We start from the raw sequence: 22813 nt of genomic DNA, 5'->3' as shown, positions 1-22813 counted from the left end.
TTTGGACGATCCCGGAGCTGAGGAGGGAAGCGGAGACTTACCCGAGGCCTTGGAAGAGGCCAGTTGCTTCGAAGGCATCGAGGCCCGAGGCGAAGCCGATGGTCCCGAAGCTGAGGTCGAGGCCGATGTCGAGGCCGAGGTCAAGGCCGGGGCCGAAGCCGAGGCCGAACTCGAGGCCTTCCCCGGAGGGGACTCGACCGAGAAAAGTTCTGCCATGCGGGCTTTGCGGCGTTTAAGTGCCCGCTTCTGGAAAGTGGCACACTTCTCGCAGGATGCCGTCGGGTGTTGGGGCCCCAAACACCGCAAACAGCACCCGTGCGGATCAGTAATTGATAAAAGCCGATCACAGCGCCCGCACTTTTTAAAGCCCGTGACGGGCCGGGACATGGGCCCAAAAGAGAGCCGGGAACAAGCGAGGTTCCCCGGCCACGGCTACCGGGAGCCCCCGGTAGCTACGAAACGAAACGAAATTTAATTAAATTTTTTTTTTTTTTTTTTTTGGAAAAGAAAGAAAATAAAGAAAGAAGAAGACAAAAAAACGCAGCGACTGTGCGAAAATCCCTACACAGCCGCGGCGACAGAAGGCACAATTTAGCACAAATTCTCCACAGGGCTTCTGGCTCCGCGGATGAAAATGAACTGAGGACCACGAGGTGGGGATGCGCCCTCTAGTGGGCAAGAAGGCTAGCACATGCGTGGTGCAGTGTGCAAACTTGAAACTTCTAGCAAGTTTGCTTGAAAAGCTGTCCGCGCTGGGGCTCCGTAGATGACGTCACCCACATGTGAGAATATCATGCCTGCTTGTCCTGGGATAATGATGTGGCCAGAAAAGAAGCGTCTTTATTTTAACAGTTTTTAGTTAAAAGACAGGGTTTAAGAGCTCACAGATAGAGCAGATCACAAAACAAAAGGCATTCACAAAATCTTTCCTGCTTTTAAAACAGAGTAGGGGCAGAAACAAACGAGAAAAAGTTGCATTTGCTTTTAACACACTTTTCAGTAGGAATTCTGAGCTAATGGTTAATGGGCCAGCTCCCCTATTGTCATGGTAACAGCTGATAAGACCCTTGCAGCACCACTCCCCTGATAAAACCAAGGGGGGAGAGAGAGGTGGAGGTGTGTTTAAACATGTGGGGGGACCGGGACAGGTTCAGACATGTTTAAACACACCTCCACATCTCTCCCCCTTGGCTTTATCAAGAAGGATGAACCGATGAGCTGTAAGTCCTGTTAAATCTTTCCACTACAGCTGCTTTAACATCATTATGGGTCACAAAATGGCTAACACCTTTTTGTTTTAATAAATTCTTCAGAGACTTATTTAAAAATTCTTTACCCTTGTCTGTTTGAATTTTTCAGGTGTACGCCCTAAATTAAATATTGTTTCAAAGGCTTCGGTAACTTCATGACCGGTTTTTGTTTTTAAAGAAACGACCCATGCATATTTTGACAGGATATCTATTACCGTTAAGATGTATTTGTAACCGTTGTTATAAGGGGCAAAGGCTGACATGTCGACTAAGTCACTTTGCCACTGTCTGTCAACTTCCGACACAATTGTTTTATTTCTTTTAAAATGGATTCTAGCCGGTCTGTGTAAATTGTATGCGTTTTGACCGGTGACCCAATCCACCACATCTTTTCTCCGGACTGTTATATCACTCTTTTTAGCCGCTTGAAGTAGAGGGTTAATGCCTCCATAGCTTCCTGCCGCGTATGGATCATAATAAATTTGCTTCAATAAAGATTCTTTCATAGCTTTGCCTTTTTAACAGAGCCCTGTTAGGTGACAGCTGCTTTTGTTTTTTTTTTCAGATTGTTAAGACAACAGTAGGGGGCCGGGACAAGTTCAGACATGTTTAAACACACCTCCACCTCTCTCTCCCCCCTTGGTTTTATCAGGGGAGTGGTGCTGCAAGGGTCTTATCAGCTGTTACCATGACAATAGGGGAGCTGGCCCATTAACCATTAGCTCAGAATTCCTACTGAAAAGTGTGTTAAAAGCAAATGCAACTTTTTCTCGTTTGTTTCTGCCCCTACTCTGTTTTAAAAGCAGGAAAGATTTTGTGAATGCCTTTTGTTTTGTGATCTGCTCTATCTGTGAGCTCTTAAACCCTGTCTTTTAACTAAAAACTGTTAAAATAAAGACGCTTCTTTTCTGGCCACATCATTTCCGGGTGGGGGTTTTGACTAAGTCTGTTTCCCTATATCCGCCTACGTGGTCAGAAAAGCGCATTTCCGCCGCGTCATTTACCCTATTTCCGCCTATGTCATCAGAAAAGCGCATTTCCGCCGCGTCATTAACCCTATTTCTGCCTATGTCATCAGAAAAGTGCATTTCCGGTAGGGGCAGGCACTCCCATTTCCGGTGATGTCATCAGAAAGCGTATTTCCGGGGTCAAGCCCCCATTTCCGGTGATGTCATCAAAAAGTGCATTTCCGGGGCGGGACATGAGCAGGGGGCGGGGCTTGAGGGGTGGGGGTCAGGGGCAGGGGGCGGGGCTTGAGGGGTGGGGGGTCAGGGGTGGGGGCGGGGCTTGAGGGGTGGGGCCATGGGTGGGGTGTGGCCATGGGTGGGGCCACCACCATTCATTCCTATGGGAGGGGCGGGGCTTAGGTGAAGAGTGGGGTGGGGCCATGGGTGGGGGTGTGGCCATGGGCGGGGCTACCACCATTCATTCCTATGGGAGGGGCGGGGCATGGGCGGAGACTAAGGCGGGGCCATGGGTGGGGGGCGGGGCCATGGGCAGAGACTAAGGCGGGACAATGGGCGGGGCTTTACCCGGAAGTGAACGCTGATTGGTCGATCCTTATCTTATCTCACCTGTCAATCAGTTTGACATGAGGTGTACCCATTATACTACTCACTTCCATCGAGGACATTTGCAAAGCAGCCACCTAGTCTTCAGTTCATACCTTCATAACATAACATAGCATCATACTTCTTGACCGTGTAACCTCTACGTGGTTTACAAAAGATTATAAACTAAAGACAATCAGATAATAGCAGAAGAATTATTTGACCAAGTATTTTGAGAAAAGATGAGTTTTCAATTGGGTTCTGAAAAATGTATAAGAACAAGCTCCAAGCAATAACAATCGAAGTTCTCTATCGTGGGAAGCCGCTTGGAATGCTAGAGTATGGTCAAGAAATTTCTTATTTTTACAGCCCTGTACTGGTGGAAAAGTAAACAGGGCATGAGATCTTCTACTATATTTGTACAATGCTAATAAAAATCTATTAGCCTAGTAAAACGGAGCTGTACCATACATAACCTTATAACAGAAACAACCCAACTTAAACAAAACACGAGCCTCCATTGGAAGCTAATGCAACTCAAGATAAAATGGAGTTACATGATCATACTATTGTTTAGCGAATCATTCCGGATGGGATAGTCGGTTCAGCCAAGCAGTTCTTCAAAATTTATTCTCCACTTAGATGCCATTTTCCCTCCAGCTCTTTTGATTTTGCCAGGGTCATGGTAGTTGTCAATAACCTTTTTCTCAGAAGCATGATCCTAGCAGCTAGGGTGTCCCACATGTGAGAATATACTGCCTGCTTGTTCTCAGATAAAGCAAAGTTAATCACCTGTAGCAAATGTTATCTGAGGACAGCAGGCAGATATTCTCACAACTCTTCCGCTTACTCTAGTTGGCTTCTTAGCTTTCTTACTGAACTGATGGTCCCATGAGCTGATGTCGGGCGGGAAGGCACCAGCACACGAGCAATATATGTGGTCTTAAATATTTGTAGTGACAGTACTCTGACTATCCATGCTGGATTCCATGGATAACATAATCTACAAGTGAGAATATCTGTCTGCTGTCCTTAGATAACATATGCTACAGGTGAGTAACTAGTGTGTGTGTGTGTGTGTGTATATATATTGATCCTAGGGGCTCCTCTCAAGTCGGTCCCTTCCTCATATCAAAGAATGATCCTGAGGGAGTGTTACACATGTGGCACCTTAAAGAGTTTTGCAGTAGTTTGCCTGTTCTGATTTTTAAACTGCACAGTAGGATTTTTTTTCACGGGGTGCGGCAAGGCAGGAAACGAGCATGGATGCGTTATCCATATAATGCACTGCACTTAGTGCGTGCTAACTGAATAACACACTTTTAATGCAAGACAAATACTGCCTCCTAAATAGGAGGTGGTAAGTGGTCCTACACTGACTGTTTGCAGATGCCATGCACTAATGATTACATTTACATTCAACCATTAAAAAAAAAAATAGTAGGAATACCACTACAAGATTTTATGTTAAATTTGCAGCTACCATGTAGTAAAATCCTGCAAACTCTGAAGTAACTGGAACTTTTAACTTTGGTTTAGAAAGAGGGCCTTGAATCATTTAAATTAAGCAAACAGTTCAGGAATAGCCTATAAATTATATTTAGATATGTATATGAGAGAACCCCAGAAGACTGCTTCTACTATATTGCTAACTTTTATAATAATTTAATATAAAGCTCTCTCTATATTAGATGGTATTTTATATTTCTGTAGGTTTTGATTAACCTTCGAAACCCTAATTATGAAAATAGTGATCAACCAAGCTTCAGAAGTCACCTTGGTTTAATTCAGGTGCCATTGCAAGTTAAAAGTATCCCTGAATTGGTAAGTGCAATTACTCAAAAAAGTGCTTGTTGTAAAGACTAATTGCATTAATATGTTTTCAGGCTAATTCATATTTATGTTGATTAATAATGCTAATTGAAAATTCTTTATTGACTGATTTATAAGTGTTTAGGATAAATTAGAACAGAGATACACAGGTAAGAATTCCTCATGATATAATCAGCTTTGCAAACAGGATCCAACTTTTAAATGAGGAATAACCTAGTCTCGGTCATAGCTATAAAGTTAAAACAAAATAAACCAAACAATAATTTTACAAATATAAATGTTTATGATGCTCAGGAATTAAAAGCATACCCTATGCGAGTGAACACAGTAATTAAAAGCACACATACATAACATAGTAACATAGTAGATGACAGCAGATAAAGACCCGAATGGTCCATCCAGTCTGCCCAACCTGATTCAATTTTAATTTTTAATTTTTTTCTTAGCTATTTCTGGGCAAGAATCCAAAGCTCTACCCGGTACTGTGCTTGGGTTCCAACTGCCGAAATCTCTGTTAAAACCTACTCCAGCCCATCTACACCCTTCCAGCCACTGAAGCCCTCCCCAGCCCATATCCACCAAACGGCCAGACACAGACCGTGCAAGTCTGCCCAGTACTGGCCTTAGTTCAATATTTAATATTTTTTTCTGATTCTAGATCCTCTGTGTTCATCCCACGCTTCCTTGAACTCAGTCACAGTTTTACTCTCCACCACCTCTCTCGGGAGCGCATTCCAGGCATCCACCACCCTCTCCGTAAAGTAGAATTTCCTAACATTGCCTTTGAATCTACCACCCCTCAACCTCAAATTATGTCCTCTGGTTTTACCATTTTCCTTTCTCTGGAAAAGATTTTGTTCTACGTTAATACCCTTCAAGTATTTGAACGTTTGAATCATATCTCCCTGTCCCTCCTTTCCTCTAGGGCAGGGGTGTCCAACCTTTTGGCTTCCCTGGGCCGCATTGGCTGAAAAAAATATTTCTGGGGCCGCACAAACGCTGCAGCAAGACAGAGGAGGGAGCCAGCAAGACGGTAAACACCCGGGGACAGCAGAGGAAAACACTGCATCGCCTTCGACAGGGGCCGCACAAAGTACTTCACGGGTCCGCATACGGCCCTTGGGCCGCAGGTTGGACACTCCTGCTCTAGGGTATACATATTCAGGGCTTCCAGTCTCTCCTCGTACGTCTTCTGGCAAAAGCCTCCTATCATTTTCGTCGCCCTCCTCTAGACCGCTTCAAGTCTTCTTATGTCCTTCGCCAGATGCGGTCTCCAAAACTGAACACAATACTCCAAGTGGGGCCTTACCAATGACCTGTACAGGGGCATCAACACCTTCTTCCTTTTACTGGCTACGCCTCTCTTCATACAGCCCAGCATCCTTCTGGCAGCAGCCACTGCCTTGTCACACTGTTTTTTCGCCTTTAGATCTTCGGACACTATCGCCCCAAGGTCCCTCTCCCCGTCCGTGCATATCAGCTTCTCCCCTCCCAGCATATACGGTTCCTTCCGATTATTAATCCCCAAATGCATTACTCTGCATCTCTTTGCATTGAATTTTAGTTGCCAGGCATTAGACCATTCCTCTAACTTTTGCAGATCCTTTTTCATATTTTCCACTCCCTCTTCAGTGTCTACTGTTACAAATCTTGATATCATCTGCAAAAAGGCACACTTTTCCTTCTAACCCTTCAGTAATGTCACTCACAAACATATTGAACAGGATCGGCCCCAGCACCGAACCCTGAGGCACTCCTTCCTCCAAGCGATTTCCATTAACCACCACCCTCTGGCGTCTGTCCGACAGCCAGTTTCTAACCCAGTTCACCACTTTGGGTCCCAACTTCAGCCCTTCAAGTTTGTTCAACAGTCTCCTATGAGAGTGAGCATAGCAATTATACATTTCTGATTCTTCATTTCATATCACCTTAGTTTTATTTTTAAACTGTGGTTATGTTGTATTAATTGCTTTGTTATTTGTTGTCGGTAAGGTGGTAAGTGAGACAGAATGTATTAAGATACTAGATTTTATATGCTATTCTTAGTGCCCTCAGACCAGTCCAGAACCTAAGGATTGGTGTGTCACTGACTAGTAGATGGAGATAGAAAACACAGAATTGTGCTATGGTCTTAAGGACTGTGCATCTTCAGAAAATCAGCTTTCCTATCCCCAGAAGGTGGTAGATGGTGTGCTCTGCAGCTCCTGTTCTGGCTCAATGCCTATAGAACAGGGGAATAGCAGCATTTCAGGTCACAAGTGCTGTCTGGAGTGATGACTATAAGTTCTATATCTCTTCCCCTCTTTTTAACTCCTGCACTATACAGAGCCACAAATGATCTATACAGGGGACACACTCACAGTTCTTTACATGACATTTTTGGATGGATCAAACAAACCCATATCAAATACCCCAGAAAAGGTATAATAAATATACTTAGCTCTTCATTATCTGCCAATGATAAATCAGGAGTCACAATTCTGGCGCAATTGCTATTGTTGAGAAGCAATCAAATAAATGTTGGAGAATGAATCTAATTTTTAAGTTTCCACCTGAGTCCCTAGAAACTGTTGAGATATGAAACCTGCAATGTCAAGCATTTCATTTCAGGGAGAACTTGTTTGGCCATGTTGAAATTCCACAGTTGGCTGTATGTTATTTCTAGATAGGATTTTAGATAGTACTGGGGAGGAACCAGCTATCCTGGTACATATAGGTACCAGTGACATAGGAAAATGTGGGAGGGAGGTTCTGGAAGCCAAATTTAAGCTCTTAGGTAGAAAGCTGAAATCCAGATTCTCCAGGGTTGCATTTTCAGAAATGCTTCCAGTTCCACGTGCAGGACCCAAGAGACAGGTAGAACTCCAAAGTCTCCAGGTGTACTGTCTCTTTTTCTCATTCTCTCCCATCCCCTTTTCTTTTCATAATCTTCTTATTCTTTGCTTTTTCACTTTCCCTCCCCCCCTTATATATTGTTTATAGTAATTTGAATACCTTCTATAACAGTCTGAAATGTAATACAGTTATATTTACTTGATTTTATCCTATTATAATGAATCTTTTACCCTTCTCTGTTTTTCCTTGTATCCTGGATATGATACTTGATATTGTTATGACTTGTTATTCCCCTTGTATTTTGTAAAATTTTCAATAAAATTTCATGGAAAAAAAAAAAATGCGTGGTTGAGACAATGGTGCAGGGATGAGGGATTTAGATTTGTTAGGAACTGGGCAACCTTCTGGGAAAGGGGGAGCTTGTTCCGAAAGGATGGACTCTATCTTAACCGGGATGGAACCAGGCTGCCAGCACTAACATTTAAAAAGGAGATAGAGCAGCTTTTAAACTGAGATGTGGGGGAAAGCCGACAGTCGCCCAGGAGCGGATGGTTCGGTGTGAGGTATCCTTGGAGGATACTATTGAAACAGGTTATTTAGGGAGTCCCGGTAGAGAGGTTCCAATAATGGTGAAAGAAAGCCAGGAGAGTTTGAGAGGAAGGCAGAGTAAAAGACTCTAATTTTCCGTCTTCTCAGCAGACTGTAGTTGCAAGGGAAAAACAAGGCACAATTTGAAGTGTCTGTATACAAATGCTAGAAGCCTAAAAAATAAAATAGGAGAGTTAGAGTATATAGCACTGAATGATGAGATAGATATAATAGGCATCTCGGAGGCATCTTAGAAACCTGGTGGAAGGAGGACAATCAATGGGACACTGTGTTACCTGGGCACAAATTATATTGCAAGAATAGAGTGGATCAAATTGGAGGGGGGATTGCGCTATATGTTAGAGGGAATTGAATCAAATAAAATAAACATTCTTCATGACATAGATAGCAGTATGGAATCCTTATGGATAGAAATTCCATGTGTGAAGGGAAAGAATATAAAGATAGGGTTATACTACCGTACCCTGGGACACACCAAGGCACACCAAAAACAAAAAGCAGTTTGTGTGAAAAATTCTGCACCTAAGCACAAAGTCACCAACAACTTCCGCAAATCATCAAAAGCAGAAAATAGACAAAAAACTTAGCTGTAGACAAGGTCCAAGCTGTTCCCAATGAACACCCAGACACCGCAGCCAATCGAACCCGGCGGGGACATCTCTGTTTCGCTCTGCTGCGTTAGGAGTTATAGTCTTCCTGCATTATAGATGAGAAGTCATGACCCTTCATATAGAGCACACACCAAGTCCACTCACACAGATCTGGCGCACAAAGGAACGCTGAAACCCAAAGCTGATAAGCTCAACCAAACTCCGCCCCTTCTGAACAAACAGACCCTTCAACCATCCCTGTCACCCAAAGAACGCCGCCCATTCAATCCGGGCATTCAATTCAGCTGGGTGAACAGAGCCCAATGTAAAAATGCACCGCTGCTCCCTCTGTCTAGGCTGACGCCTCCAATCTCCGCATCTCACTGTATACGGGAGATGATCAATGACAGTGCAGCGTAAGGAACCAAAATGATGCTTCTCCTCCAAGCAATGAGTTACCAAAGGCTCCTCCATGCACCTTGTATTTAAACACGATTTATGCTCCAATAATCTTGTCTTCAATAGCTGTGAAGTCTGCCCCTCTTGCTAAAATCGTCTGTAGTACTTGAAGATTGGAGGGTGACCAATGTTAAATTGATTTTTAAAAAGGGGAGATCCGGGAAATTACAGACTGGTAAGCCTGATTTCAGTGCCGGGCAAAATGGTGGAAACGATTATAAAAAATAAAATTGTGGCACACGTAGACAAACATGATTTAATGAGATGGAGTCAGCATGGGTTCTGCCAAGGAAGATCTTGCTTCATCAATTGGCTTGACTTCTTTGAAGGTGTGAATAAATATGTGGATAAAGGTGAACTGGTTGATATAGTGCAGTGATGGCTAACCTTTTTGAGCCCGAGTGCCCAAACTGCCGCACAAAACCAAAGAATTTCCTCAAAGTGCCAGCACGTCAATTAAACCTTAATAACAAGATTTTAGTATCTAAAAACTCTTTATAAAGTTGCCTGAACTATGTAACATCATTTTTAAAGGTTGGAATCTTTGTATTGTCAGAGAATCAATTTGATTCACAATCCTTTGGTTTTCATTTCATTTTATTGGCAATTTATAATGTTTTAATGATTTCATTCAATTTAATGAATTTAGGAAGAATTTGATTCAGTTACACAATATATTTTAAATGTATTATTCACATAACATGTCAAATGTATCCTGAGTAAAAAAAAAAGATAAACTTCTTAAAACTGTTAACTGTGTCAAGACTCGGTGTGTATTCCCAAAGAGTCTATACATGTTTTTTTGTAAAATTTACAATCAAATTAGAAATAGTTAAATCATTACATTTCTAATAATATGATGTAAAGAAAACAAAAGAGCTTTCAATTAAACCAACCGTTTTTATTGGAAATTCCAGATTGGAATACAACAGGGCCATGTAAAGTCCCTTTTTTAAATAACATCTTTAAATAATATTTAAATAACTTAGAAAGTGTCTTAACTGCAAACTGAAAACACTGCTTCATGTAAACATATGCATTGGGCATGCTCTGAAAAAAATTAATGTGATTTTTGTTGTTGCATGCATGCTGATAACTTGTCAATCCTTGGCTCATAGTGCGTTAATTTCAGAGCAACACATGCAGCACTCATGTCATCCGTTAATCTGTTTCTAGCATCAGATTTTATATGATTCAAAGCCGAAAACAGCTGCTCACAAGCATAGGATGACCCAAACAAAGTAAGAAGAGCAATCCCAAGTGCTTTCATGGACTTAAAATTGTCTGGCAGAGAATTCCACGCTTTTAGGATTTCATTTTCAGAACTGCTAGCAGTGATTTCATTTGTCACCCTTTCACACTCAATACGTTCAAGAGCCGCACGCAGGTCATTGAATTTACTTTTCCAGATAGAGCTTTCTTGAAATTCCAATAGCTCCATTTCCAAATTTTGAATATCCAACCACTGTAAGCAGGAAAGATCAAGATCTTCAAATGTGGACTTTTCTGGGGAAGTTATAAATGAAAGGGTTGTCTCCATCTTACGGAACTGAGAAAATCTTTTACTAAAATTCTCCTTTGCTTCGGCTACAATGGTGGAATATGCTTTGTGGATTTCCTGGTGTTTTTTATGACTGTCCACAAATGTTGTAGAATTATCCAAATGTATTTTTAGGTTGGGAAAATATTTTAGCTGTCCACTCTCAAGGACTTTTTCAAAAACATGCAATTTTCTCTCAAAAGCTTTGATGTCACTAAACATGCTTTCTGCTGTTTTTCCCATGCCTTGTAATTTTTTGTTTAGTACATTAAAGTGGTTAGTAAAATCTGTAAAGAACATGAGGTTGGTAAGCCAGGCCATGTTGGTGAGTTGAGGATAGTCTTCCCCCCTTTTCGTTCATAAATAGCCTAACTTCTTCCAAGCAGGCCACAAATCTCTCTAACACTCGTCCTCTGCTCAGCCACCGGACATTATTGTACATCAGTAAAGTGTTATATTGTGCCTGAACCTCATCAAGAAGGGCTTGAAATTGTCGAAAATTAAGAGCACGCGCCATGATGAAGTTCACCATTTTTGTTACATCTTTGAGGACATCGTCAAGTTTTTTGCTGCTTTCTTTGGCGCAGAGAGCCTCTTGATGTATTATGCAGTGAAATTGAATCAGTGGATGTTTTGCTTCCTTGGCAAAGAAATGAATGAATCCTGATGTTGTCCCCACCATGCTAGGTGCTCCATCGCTAGTAACTGAAACCACTTTTTCTGGACTTATGTCTAGTGATGAAAAAGCCTCCATCACAGCATTGTGGATATCTATCCCTTGTGTTCTTCCAGGCAAAGACAGCAGTTTTACCAGCTCTTCTCTCATGATGTCACCAGTAGCATAACGCAAAATGGTTAGTAATATCTGTACTTTCATCCAGGCACATGGAGTAGAAGGGTGCTTTTTGTAAGTTGCAAGTAAGCTGTTGACTAACATCAGCAGCCATTCGCAGAACCCTATCTTTTGCAGTATTTCTACTTAGCGGCATCTCAGAGATTTTATCCTTGTTTTGGAAATCATGGAAGAATGAATTACTCCCAGCCAAAATTGCCTTTTTGATAAAATCTCCATCAGAGAGGGGCTTACCATGTTTTGCCATGCACAGTGAAATTTGAAAGCTGGCAACTGTAAGATGATTAGTTTTTGAAAGATAGTTGCTAAAACTAAGAGACTGGGAGTGATATTTCTTTAATTTTCCTACAAGGAACTCTTTTCTTTGAGCTAAGCCAAGTTCAGTAACACTGTTATGGTTGGTCTCAAAGTGACGTTTGACACTTGATGTGTAAGACACAACACTTTCATTACACATAATACACAATGCTTTCCCACTGCGTTCAATCACTCCATATGTCTCTGTCCAGGCCTCTTGGAATGGTCTTCTACTATCTGTTTTTGCTTTTTTTGCTGTACTCATTTTCTTTGTTCAAGACTTCAAGTCTACAAAAAGATAAAATTTGTATAATAAAAAAAATCTAATGAAGTGCTGTATACAAATCCGTCCCCATAAAAAAATATGTGATTGGGGAATTTTACTAATTGTAGACATCCGTTTTGGTCAAAAAATATACTGTCCGGGTGAAAACCGGACTTGTGCAACCTGAGTGTATGGGAAAAGGACGTTTATTTTTCATTATTGGAGCCTTTGTTATTTTATTATGATGTTTACAAAAGCACTGTGAAGGGCCACATATACACTTTACTGTTTCTTGCTATATTGAGTTTTCCATAAGGTACAGTGCAGAGGATTAGTGTGTTGGTTGTTCACAGAGAGCCCAGCCCTCCTCTCAGCTTACTGAACTTCTCTATGCAATCATCATAAGCAGCTTTTTTATTTCCTCGAATTTAGCATGTCCCCCATGGAAGATACAGAGGTTTTTACAGAGGAGCACATTATTAGACACATTAACATCCCCCCATATCCTCACCTCTCTAGCATGGGAGCACTAGGAACTGTTCCTGATTACAGATGTCACATGTGGAGTCACACTACAGCCTCACTGAGTTCCTGTGACAGACTCAGTGTGAAGCTTCTCTTCCTCCCCCCACTTCCCCCTCACACACTGCCTGGCTCATAGGATACTAAGGGGAAGACAGGCAGGCTAAACATCCACTCACAGGACTGCAGCCAGCACAGAAGGATGGGCCGCGGCCCACCGGGACAATGCCCGGTCCTCCCAATGGCCAGTCCGGCCCTGTTGCCAGGTGAGCTGCAAAGCAGACACCGGCACACTCGCCTTCCGCCGCGCCGCATATCTTAATTGCGGACTAGAGAGTTGCGCGGGGACAGAAATCCCACCCGTCCCCACTCGTCCCCGCCAAAGTCTCACCCGTCCCCACCTGTCCCCGTGAGGAATCCCACCCGTCCCCACCCATCCACGTGAGGAATCCCTCCGTCCCCACCCGTGCCCGCGAGGAATGTCCTCCGTCCCCGCCCGTCCCCGTGAGGAATCCCCTCCATCCCCGCCCGTCCCTATAAACTTCAGAAATAGTTATTTCATTTAATTATGCTACTGAATTAAAGGCTCTGGTAGAAACCCATTTACAAATAAGCAAAAAGACTTTATTAATTTGGAAATATTAATTGGGAAGAATACACACATTGTAAACGGGTTTCTACCAGAGCCTCTTTTGTTTATAAATTTTTATCAACACAACTAATATACTACTTTATCCTGAAGCAAAAAAAAAAGAAAAAAAGAAATAGAATTCTTTTCCTACCTTTGTTGCTTGGTTTCTGCTTTCCTCATGTTCTCATTCAGTTCCTTCCATACACTGTCTCTCTTCCTTCTGCGTCTTCCATTTCCTCTGTTACTGTGCCTCTCCCTTTCTCCCCCCTTCCAAATTGGTCTGGCACCCATCTTCTTCCCTCCGCTCCCCCCATAGTCTGGCATCTCTGTCTTCTTCCCTGCCAGTGTCTTCTCCTCACTCTCTCTTCCCCATTTCCTTTCAGCGTCCTTTTCCCCCCCATCTTCCCCATGTCCTGTCAGCGTCCTTCTCCCCCCTCTGTCTTCCCCATGGCCTTTCAGCGTCCTTCTCCACCCCCCGTCTTCCCCATGGCCTTTCAGCGTCCTTCTCTACCCCTTTGTCTTCCCCATGTGCTTTCAGCGTCCTTCTCCACCCCCCATCTTCCCCATGTCCTTTCAGCGTCCTTCTCCACCCCTTTGTCTTCCCCATGGCCTTTCAGCATCCTCCACCCCTTTGTCTTCCCCATGTGCTTTCAGCGTCCTTCTCCACCCCCCATCTTCCCCATGTCCTTTCAGCGTCCTTCTCCACCCCTCTGTCTTCCCCATGGCCTTTCAGCGTCCTTCTCCACCCCCCCCATCTTCCCCATGTCCTTTCAGCGTCCTTCTCCACCCCTTTGTCTTCCCCATGTGCTTTCAGCGTCCTTCTCCCCCCCCGTCTTCCCCATGTCCTGTCAGCGTCCTTCTCCCCCTTCTGTCTTCCACAAATGCTTTCAGTGTCCTTCCCCCCCCACCCCGTCTTCCCCATGGCCTTTCAGCGTCCTTCTCCACCCCTTTGTCTTCCCCAGTGCTTTCAGCGTCCTTCTCCCCTCTCCTTCTCTCCCGCCCCGGGTGCAGCACAGCCGGCCAGGTCCCCTTACTTTTGTGGCGCTTCCCGACCGACAGACCGACAACAGCCCCGGTCTGACAAACCTCCCTGCCCTTAACCGCGAATCTAAATTTCCTTCTTACAGCTGCTGTAAGAAGGTAATTTAGATTCACGGTTAAGGGCAGGGAGGTTTGTCGGACCAGAGCTGTTGTCGGTCGGTCGGGTAAGGGGACCTGGCCGGCTGTGCTGCACGCGGGGCGGACCGCCCCCCCTCCCTTGGTAGCCACTCGAGCCGTGAGGCTACTCCTCCTTACCTACCCTGCCTGCAGTACAGAGCCGAACGGAAGTCTTCCCGACGTCAGCCCTCCCTCCCTCCGACGTCAGCGCTGACGTCGGGAAGACTTCCGTTCGGCTCTGTGCTGCAAGCAGAGCAGGTAGGGAGCAAAGCCGCGCGACTTAGTACATCCAGCCCCGCAGGAACCCCGTGACCCTCGGAGGCGTCCCCACGGGATCCCCGCGACCCTAGGGGGCGTCCCCATGGGATTCCCGCAACCCTAGGGGGCGTCCCCACGGGATCCCCGTGACCCGAAGGGGGAACCCGCGGGATGCCCGCCGTCCCCGTTCCCGTGCAGCTCTCTATTGCGGACCTTCCCACGTGCCAGCTGCAAGGCCTTCGCGTGCCACAGCTGGCACGCGTGCCATAGGTTCGCCATCGCTGATATAGTGTATCTAGATTTTCAGAAAGCTTTTGATAAATTCCTCAGAGTCTCCTGTCATGGGATAGGTGGCAAAGTTCAGTTGTGGATTAGGAATTGGTTATCGGATAGCAAACAGAGTGTAGGGTTAAATGGTCATTTTTCTCAATGGAGGAGAGTAAACAGTGGAGTGCGTAGGGGTCTGTACTGGGATCGATGCTATTTAGCTTATTTATAAATGATCTGGAAATTGGAACGACGAGTGAGGTGATTAAATTTGCAGATGACACTAAACTGTTGTAAGTTGTTAAAACCTATGCTGATTCCGGAAGACTGGAAAGTGGCAAATGTTACGCCGATCTTCAAGTAAGGTTTGAAGGGAGATCCGGGAAACTACAGACTGATGAGTCTGATCTTCATACTGGGAAAGATGGTAGAGGCGCTGATAAAGGACCGCATCATTGACCACCTTGACGGACACAATATGATGAGGACCAGCCAGCACGGCTTCAGCAAAGGAAGATCTTGCTTGACGATCTCACTACACTTCTTCAAGGGAGTAAACATGCAGATAGACAAGGGTGACCCGGTCGACACTGTATATCTGGATTTTCAGAAGGCGTTCGACAAGGTCCCGCATGAACAACTACTTAAAAAAATTGCGAGCCATGGAATCGAGGGTGAAATACTCACGTGGATTAAAAACTGGTTGGCGAATAGGAAACAGAGAATGGGGGTAAATGGACAATATTTGGACTGGAAAAGCATCACGAGTGGAGTATCACAGGGTTCGGTGCTTGGACCCATGCTCTTCAACATATTTATAAATGATCTGGAAATTGGTACGACGAGCAAGGTGATTAAATTTGCAGATGATACAAAGTTATTCAGAATAGTGAAGACACAGAAGGATTGCGAAGACCTGCAACGTGACATAACCATGTTCGAGAAATGGGCCGCGAGATGACAAATGAGGTTTAACGTAGATAAATGTAAAGTGATGCATGTCGGTAACAAAAATCTTATACACAAATACAGGATGTTCAATACAGTACTCGGAGAGACCCCCCCCCCCCAGGAAAGATACTTGGGAGTACTGGTCAACAAGTTGATGAAGTCGTCCGCGCAATGTGCGGCGGCGGCGAAAAGGATGAACAGAATGCTAGGAATGATTAAGAAGGGTATCGTGAACAGATCGGAGAAGGTTATCATGCCGCTGTACCGGGCCATGGTATGCCTCCACCTGGAATACTACATCCAGCACTAGTTGCCGTACATGAAGAAGGACACGGTACTACTCAAAAGGGTCCAGAGAAGAGCGACTAAAATGGTTAAGGAGCTGGAGGAGTTGTCGTACAGAGAGAGATTAGAGAAACTGGGCCTCTTCTCCCTTGAAAAGAGGAGACTGAGAGGGGACATGATCGAAGCATTCAAGATAATGAAGAGAATAGACTTAGTAGATAAAGACAGGTTGTTCACCCTCTCTACGGTAAGGAGAACGTGAGGGCACTCTAAAATTAAAAGGGGATAGATTCCTTATATAAACGTAAGAAAGTTCTTCTTCACCCAGAGAGTGGTGGAAAACTGGAACGCTCTTCCGGAGGCTGTTATAGGGGAAAACACACTCCAGGGATTCAAGACAAAGTTAGACAAGTTCCTGCTAAACCAGAATGTAAACAGGTAAGGCTAGACTCAGTTAGGGCACTGGTCTTTGACCTAAGGGCCGCCACAGGAGCGGACTGTTGGGCACAATGGACCACTGGTCTGACCCAGCAGTGGCAATTCTTATGTTCTTATGTACTCTATCATCATGATGCTAAATCCACCTCTGTATCTTCAGTATTGGATTACCTTCTAGATTTACCCAATTCAGGCCTCAAGACCACTTCGATTAGAGTTCATCTCAGTGCTATCAACGCTTTTCATAGACCAGTTAATGGAAAACCTCTTACTGCACATCCTCTCGTGTCCAGATTCATGAAAGTACTTTTCAATGTCAAACTACCTTCAGAGGTTTGGGATCGTAATGTGGTTCTTGTTTGATTAATGAAGCTTCCTTTCGAACCAATGTTTTCAGCTCATCGCACCGCTTCGAACTTCACGATATAGCGGTATATAAGAAATAAATTATTATTAAATTATTATTATTATCTAAAATACCTATCTTGGAAAGTAGTTTTTCTCATCTCCCTTACTTCTACTCAAAGAGTAAGTGAACTTCAAGCACTTTTGGCGGACCCAACCTTCAGTGTTCCACCATGACAAAATTGTGCTACGTACCCATCCAAAGTTCCTTCCTAAAGTTGTCACTCAATCAATCTATTGTCATCTAAATCAATCTGTTGTACTTCCAATGTTTTTCCCTAAGCCTCATTCTCATCCTGGAGAGACGGCTTTTCACACTCTATACTGCAAATGAACGTTGGCTTACTACTTGCAGAGAACTCAGCCACATTGATCTTCTCCTCAACTTTTCATCTCCTTTCATCCTAAAAGATTGGGATGTCCTGTATCCAAGAGAACAATTTCTACATGGTTGGCGGCTTGAATTGCTTTCTGTTATGCTCAGGCTGGGCTCCAACTGGAGAGTCAAGTCACAGCCAACAAAGTCCGAGCTTATGGCAGATTCAGTTGCTTTCTTACGCTCTACTCCTATTGATGAAATCTGTAAAACTTTTACTTGGTCGTCGATTCATACATTCACATCTCACTATGTCTGGAATCTTATTCCAGACGGGATGGTCACTTTGGCAAAGCAGTATTGCAAAATTTATTTTCCTAATGGCCAACACTCCCTCCTTCCCATTCTAGTAAGCTAAGGAGTTCCTACATGCTTGTCCTGGGATAAAGCACAGTAACTTACCGTAACAGGTGTTATCCAGGGACAGCAGGCAGATATTCTCACAACCCGCCCACCTCCCCTGGTTGGCTTCTTAGTTTGCTTATGGAACTGAGGAGCAGCGTCAAGTGGGAAGGCACTCGTACATGCGCAGTGCGGGCAATTTGTGAACTTTCTTGAGTTCTTAAAGTGACAATTCACTTTTAAAGCTGTCCGTACCAGGGCTCCGAGGATAACGATACCCACATTTGAGAATATCTGCCTGCTGTCCCTGGATAACGCCTTACCTGTGAGAATTTTATTTTTTAGTATTCTCTTTTCTTACTTATTGTTATTAATTTTCTGAAAGGTATCACTAATTTTTCTTTTCAAAGTTGTTGGGTTTTTTTTTTTGCTTTGAGGTATCATATAAAAATTAATCATTAATAATAAAAAAGTGACTATTGATTAATACAATTTGTATTCTCATCCTGAAATTTTATATACAGACAGCATGCTGAGTTTCTTTATAATAATATATATCTAATATAATAAAATGATAGGCCGCGCATGCGCACTAAAAAAAACGTGTTCCCTGGTCCGTCGGGAAAATACGAGTGCGCATGCGCGCCTACAACGTCACCACAGCCTGCTCTCCGTCTCCACCTCGCGCCGCTGCAGGCCCCACACTCGCAACTCACACATCCGCTGCAGCCTAGCAACTCCGACCACAACCTTCCACCCTCAACCGCCTATGCCGGCTCAGGCTGGCGCGTTGAGGTGTCGGAATGCAGACCCGGAAGAGCGAAGGAAGCCTCACACTGAGCAACTGTATTTACACTGTGCAACGAGCCTCTGCCACGGTCCCGGGTTCCTCTCAGCCTACCCTTCTCGCGGTCTGGTCGGCTACCTTAGTCCTTTGCCGCCGCCGCCACCCCCTTCCCTTCCCTACCCGCGGTCGACAAAACTCTTGCCTCCAGCAGCCGCAGCAGCACTGTAAACACGCTGTTTCGCGGCCTCTACTGCCTTCATTTGCTCTTCCGTTTCTCTGATGACGTCATCAGGGACATGGAAGAGCAAATCGGGGCAGTAGAGGCCGCGAAGCAACGTGTTTACAGTGCTGCAGCAGCTGCTGGAGGCAAGAGGTTTGTTGACCGCGGGAAAGGAAGGGGGTGGCGGCGGTGGCAAGGGACTAGGGGAGCTGGCCAGACCGCGAGAAGAGAAAATCGCGTGGGCCACGAAGAGACAGGGAGGAACTGGGAAGAGGGAAAGGGGCCTGCTTTGGGGTAAGGGTGTGCTTGGAGGCACACAGCTTTGCTTGGGGGGGAGACAGAAGGGGGGCCACGGAGAGACAGGGAGGAACTGGAGCTGGAGAGGGAAAGGGGCCTGCTTTGGGGAAGGGCTGTGCTTGGAGGCAGACAGCTTTGCTTGGGGGGGAGACAGAAGGGGGACCACAGAGAGACAGGGAGGAACTGGAGCGGGAGAGGGAAAGGGGCCTGCTTTGGGGGAGGGGTGTGCTTGGAGGCAGACAGCTTTGCTTGGGGGGGAGACAGAAGGGGGGGGGCCACGGAGACACAGTCAGGGAGGAACTGGAGGGCCAGAGGGAAAGGGGTCTGCTTTGGGGGAGGGGTGTGCTGGGAGGTAGATAGCTTTGCTTGGGGGGATAAAAAATGGGGGGCCACGGAGAGACAGGAAGGAATTGGAGGGATAGAGGGAAAGGGGTCTGCTTTGGGGGGGAGGGGTGTGCTGGGAGGCAGACAGCTTTGCTTGGGAGGGGAGACAGAAGGGGGACCACGGAGACACTGTCAGGGAGGAATTGGCAGGGTAGAGGGAAAGGGAGCTGCTTCGGGGGGGAGGGGTGTGCTGGGAGGCAGATCATTTTGCTTAGGGGGGGAAGACAGAAGGGGGGCTACGGAGAGACAGGGAGGAACTGGAGGGGGAGAGGGAAAGGGGGCTGCTTTCTAGCACCCGTTAATGTAACGGGCTTAAAGACTAGTATAACATAATATTTTATTCTGTTTTGATAATATGTAGAAATAAAACAAAAACATAAAGGAAAACAAATAATACCTTTTTGATGAAATAGAGATCTTTTGGTAAATAGTTTCAAAATGATATAGAAGGGGGTAAAGGGGTTAAGGATAATGGATTTGCTATACCATTTTTCTTTGATACAACCAAAGCAGTTTACATATTAGAAACATGACGGCAGATAAAGGCCAAATGGTCCATCTAGTTTGTACACAAAGGGCCTGTTTTACAAAGTCGCGCTTGCGGCTGCAGCACGGTAATGGCCCCGAGGCCCATAGAGATTTAAAGGGCTTCGGGGCTGTTGCTGTACGGCAGACGCTAGCGAGGCTTTGTAAAACAGGCCCAAAGTTGTCATTGGTATAAACTATAAATGAAAATTATTGAGTTGATGCTTTTTCTATTATATTTTCAGACAGAGCATTTTAAGGAACTAGGCCTGAATATAGGACAGTTGGGTATTGATGATTCTACACAGGTGCCTGCAGGTGAGTCTTTTCTGACTTTGTGAATTAAAAAGATGTTATGTAATAATGCAGTTTCTATTAGCAAAGTTTTATAATTTATAAAATAACAGTGGTAGACAGTGCTTGAGTAACTGAATGTAAACCACTTAGGCCATGGGTGTCCAATGTCGGTCCTCGAGGGCCGCAATCCAGTCGGGTTTTCAGGATTTCCCCAATGACTATGCATTGAAAGCAGTGCATGCACATAGATCTCATGCATATTCATTGGGGAAATCCTGAAAACCCGACTGGATTGCGGCCCTCGAGTACCGACATTGGACACCCCTGACTTAGGCTCTAAGTGGTATATAAATACTATAAATAAATCTGAATTTAATGACCTAGGTTCTGTTTCTGCTGTAAGATTCAGGTTTCAAATCTAAAAACTCTTGGCAACGGATTACATATATAATGTATACAGTGTTCTCCCCAGAAATTTTTTCTAGCCGGGTGGCATGAAAAAATAGCCGGGTGGGGCGGGACGGGGAAATATGTTGGTGCAAATTTGATGCTATGCAAATTAACCCTCCCTGCTTACAGTGAAGGAGTAGGAGTGGGGAAGAGGGTTGGCCCACGACCTGGAACGCTATGAAAGTTACCCCTCCCTGCTCACGGTGAAGGAGTAGGGTAGGGGTGTCCAACCTTTTGGCTTCCCTGGGCCACATTGGACAAAAAAATTTTCTGGGGCCGCACAAACACCAACACTAATACTAGCTGATGAGCAAAAAAAAAAGGCTGAGCAGGTCCCAAATTTGCAATCACTAATATAGAAGATGTACGTATCTAATAATAAACCTTCATTAAAGGGACACTGTGGAGAAGAACCCAAAAAAGCAGTAATTCTTACCCTGACTGAGTGATCCTCCACGTACACCACTGACAGTGGGAGCAGCCACAGGCTACCACATCCCCACTCTGATGAGCAGGGATGCACGTTCCTGGTTCTCCCATTCACTTCTATTACAGCTATGGTGAGCCTCTTCAGAGGTGAGCCTCATCAGAGCGGGGATGCTGAATCAGCTGTCAGCAGCGCACATGGAGGATCGTTTAATCAGGGTAAATATTACTGCTTTTTTGGGCCTCCTCCCTGCCCCCCCCCCTTGGTTTTTCTGTATGCATGAAAGCAGGGACAGCTTGAGGATATTGCCTTTGGCTGGAAGCTTGGAGATTTTGAGTTGCCAGACTGGAGGAAGATGTCTTCAGTTGGCAGGGCTCGGTACCGGGAAAGATGGTAAAGGCGCTGATAAAGGACCGCATCAATGATCACCTTGACAGACACAATCTGATGAGGACCAGCCAGCACAGCTTCAGCAAAGGAAGATCTTGTTTGATGAACTTGTGCCACTTCTTCGAGGCAGTAAACTGGCAGATAGACAAGGGTGACCTGGTCGACATCGTATATCTGGATTTTCAGAAGGCATTTGACAAGGTCCTGCATAAACAACTACTTTAAAAAATTGCGAGCCATAGAATCGAGGGTGAAATACTCACATGGATTAAAAACTGGCTGGCAGATAGGAAACAGAGAGTGGGGATAAATGGACAATACTCAGACTGGGTCATCCTTGTCTATCTTCCAGTTTACCGCCTCGAAGAAGTGATCATTGATGCGGTCCTTTATCAGCGCCTTTACCATCTTTCCCGGTACCGAGGTCAGACTCACCGGTCTGTAGTTTCCAGGATTTCCCCTCAAACCTTTCTTGAAGATTGGCATAACATTCGCCATTTTCCAGTCTTTTGGAATCGACAGATTGGCTATTAGTTGAACCAGTTCAGCTATAGCCCCTTTCAGTTCCTTGATTTACCCTCGGATGGATGCCATCCGGTTCGGGGATTTATCGTTTTTAAGCCTATCAATCTGCCTGCATACCTCTTCTAGAGTGATTGTCAACCCTGTCAGTTTGCTGTCTTCGTTTTCTGCGTATAGCCTGTCGGCTTCCGGTATGTTGTGTATATCCTCTTCGGTAAATACAGACGCAAAAAATGTGTTCAGTTTGTTGGCGATGGCTTTGTCCTTCTTTAGCACTCTCTTTATTCCATGGTCATCCAACGGCCCCACCGCTTCCTTCGCAGGTCATTTCCCCTTAATATATCGAAAGAACGGCTTGAAATTTTTTGCCTCCTTGGTTATTTTTTCCTCTTAGACTCTTTTTGCCCCTCTTACCGCCTTATGGCACCTGCTGTGATGCTGTTTGTACTTTTTCCAGTTTTCGTCTGTTTTTTACCTTTTCCATTCCTTAAACGAAATCGTCTTGTCTCTAATCGCTTCCTTCACTGCTACAGTGAGCCACGCCGGTTCCTTGTTCTTTTTCCTCTTATTGATACATAGTATATATAGATTTTCACTTAGGTGACAGTGTCCTTAAAAAGGGACCATGCTTGTTCTAGCATTTTTACAGTGCTTATCCTCTTCTTAATCTTCTTCCCCACCATGAGTCTCATCCCTTTTCGGAAGTTCGGTGCCGTGGCCGTCATTCTTGATCGATGTTTTTCCCCATGTCCAGGTTGAAGTGGATCATATTGTGATCACTGCTCCCAGCATCCCTTCTA

At 44.8% G+C, this 22813-nt stretch overlaps 1 protein-coding gene across 4 annotated transcripts in view; it reads left to right on the top strand.

Moving 5' to 3' along the window:
* TBC1D19 (TBC1 domain family member 19) overlaps positions 1-22813 on the top strand; it is a 318950-nt gene that overhangs the window by 133626 nt on the left and 162511 nt on the right. For all 4 annotated transcript variants that reach the window (XM_033947994.1, XM_033948011.1, XM_033947985.1 and 1 more), the window contains 2 exons: positions 4514-4624; positions 20173-20245. In XM_033947994.1, coding sequence (XP_033803885.1) covers positions 4514-4624; positions 20173-20245 — 184 coding nt within the window. The remainder of the gene's footprint in view (positions 1-4513; positions 4625-20172; positions 20246-22813) is intronic.

This window comes from Geotrypetes seraphini, chromosome 1 (genome assembly GCF_902459505.1).
Source record: "Geotrypetes seraphini chromosome 1, aGeoSer1.1, whole genome shotgun sequence".
Taxonomy (NCBI): domain Eukaryota; kingdom Metazoa; phylum Chordata; class Amphibia; order Gymnophiona; family Dermophiidae; genus Geotrypetes; species Geotrypetes seraphini.
This window is presented reverse-complemented; position numbering and strand designations above follow the sequence as displayed.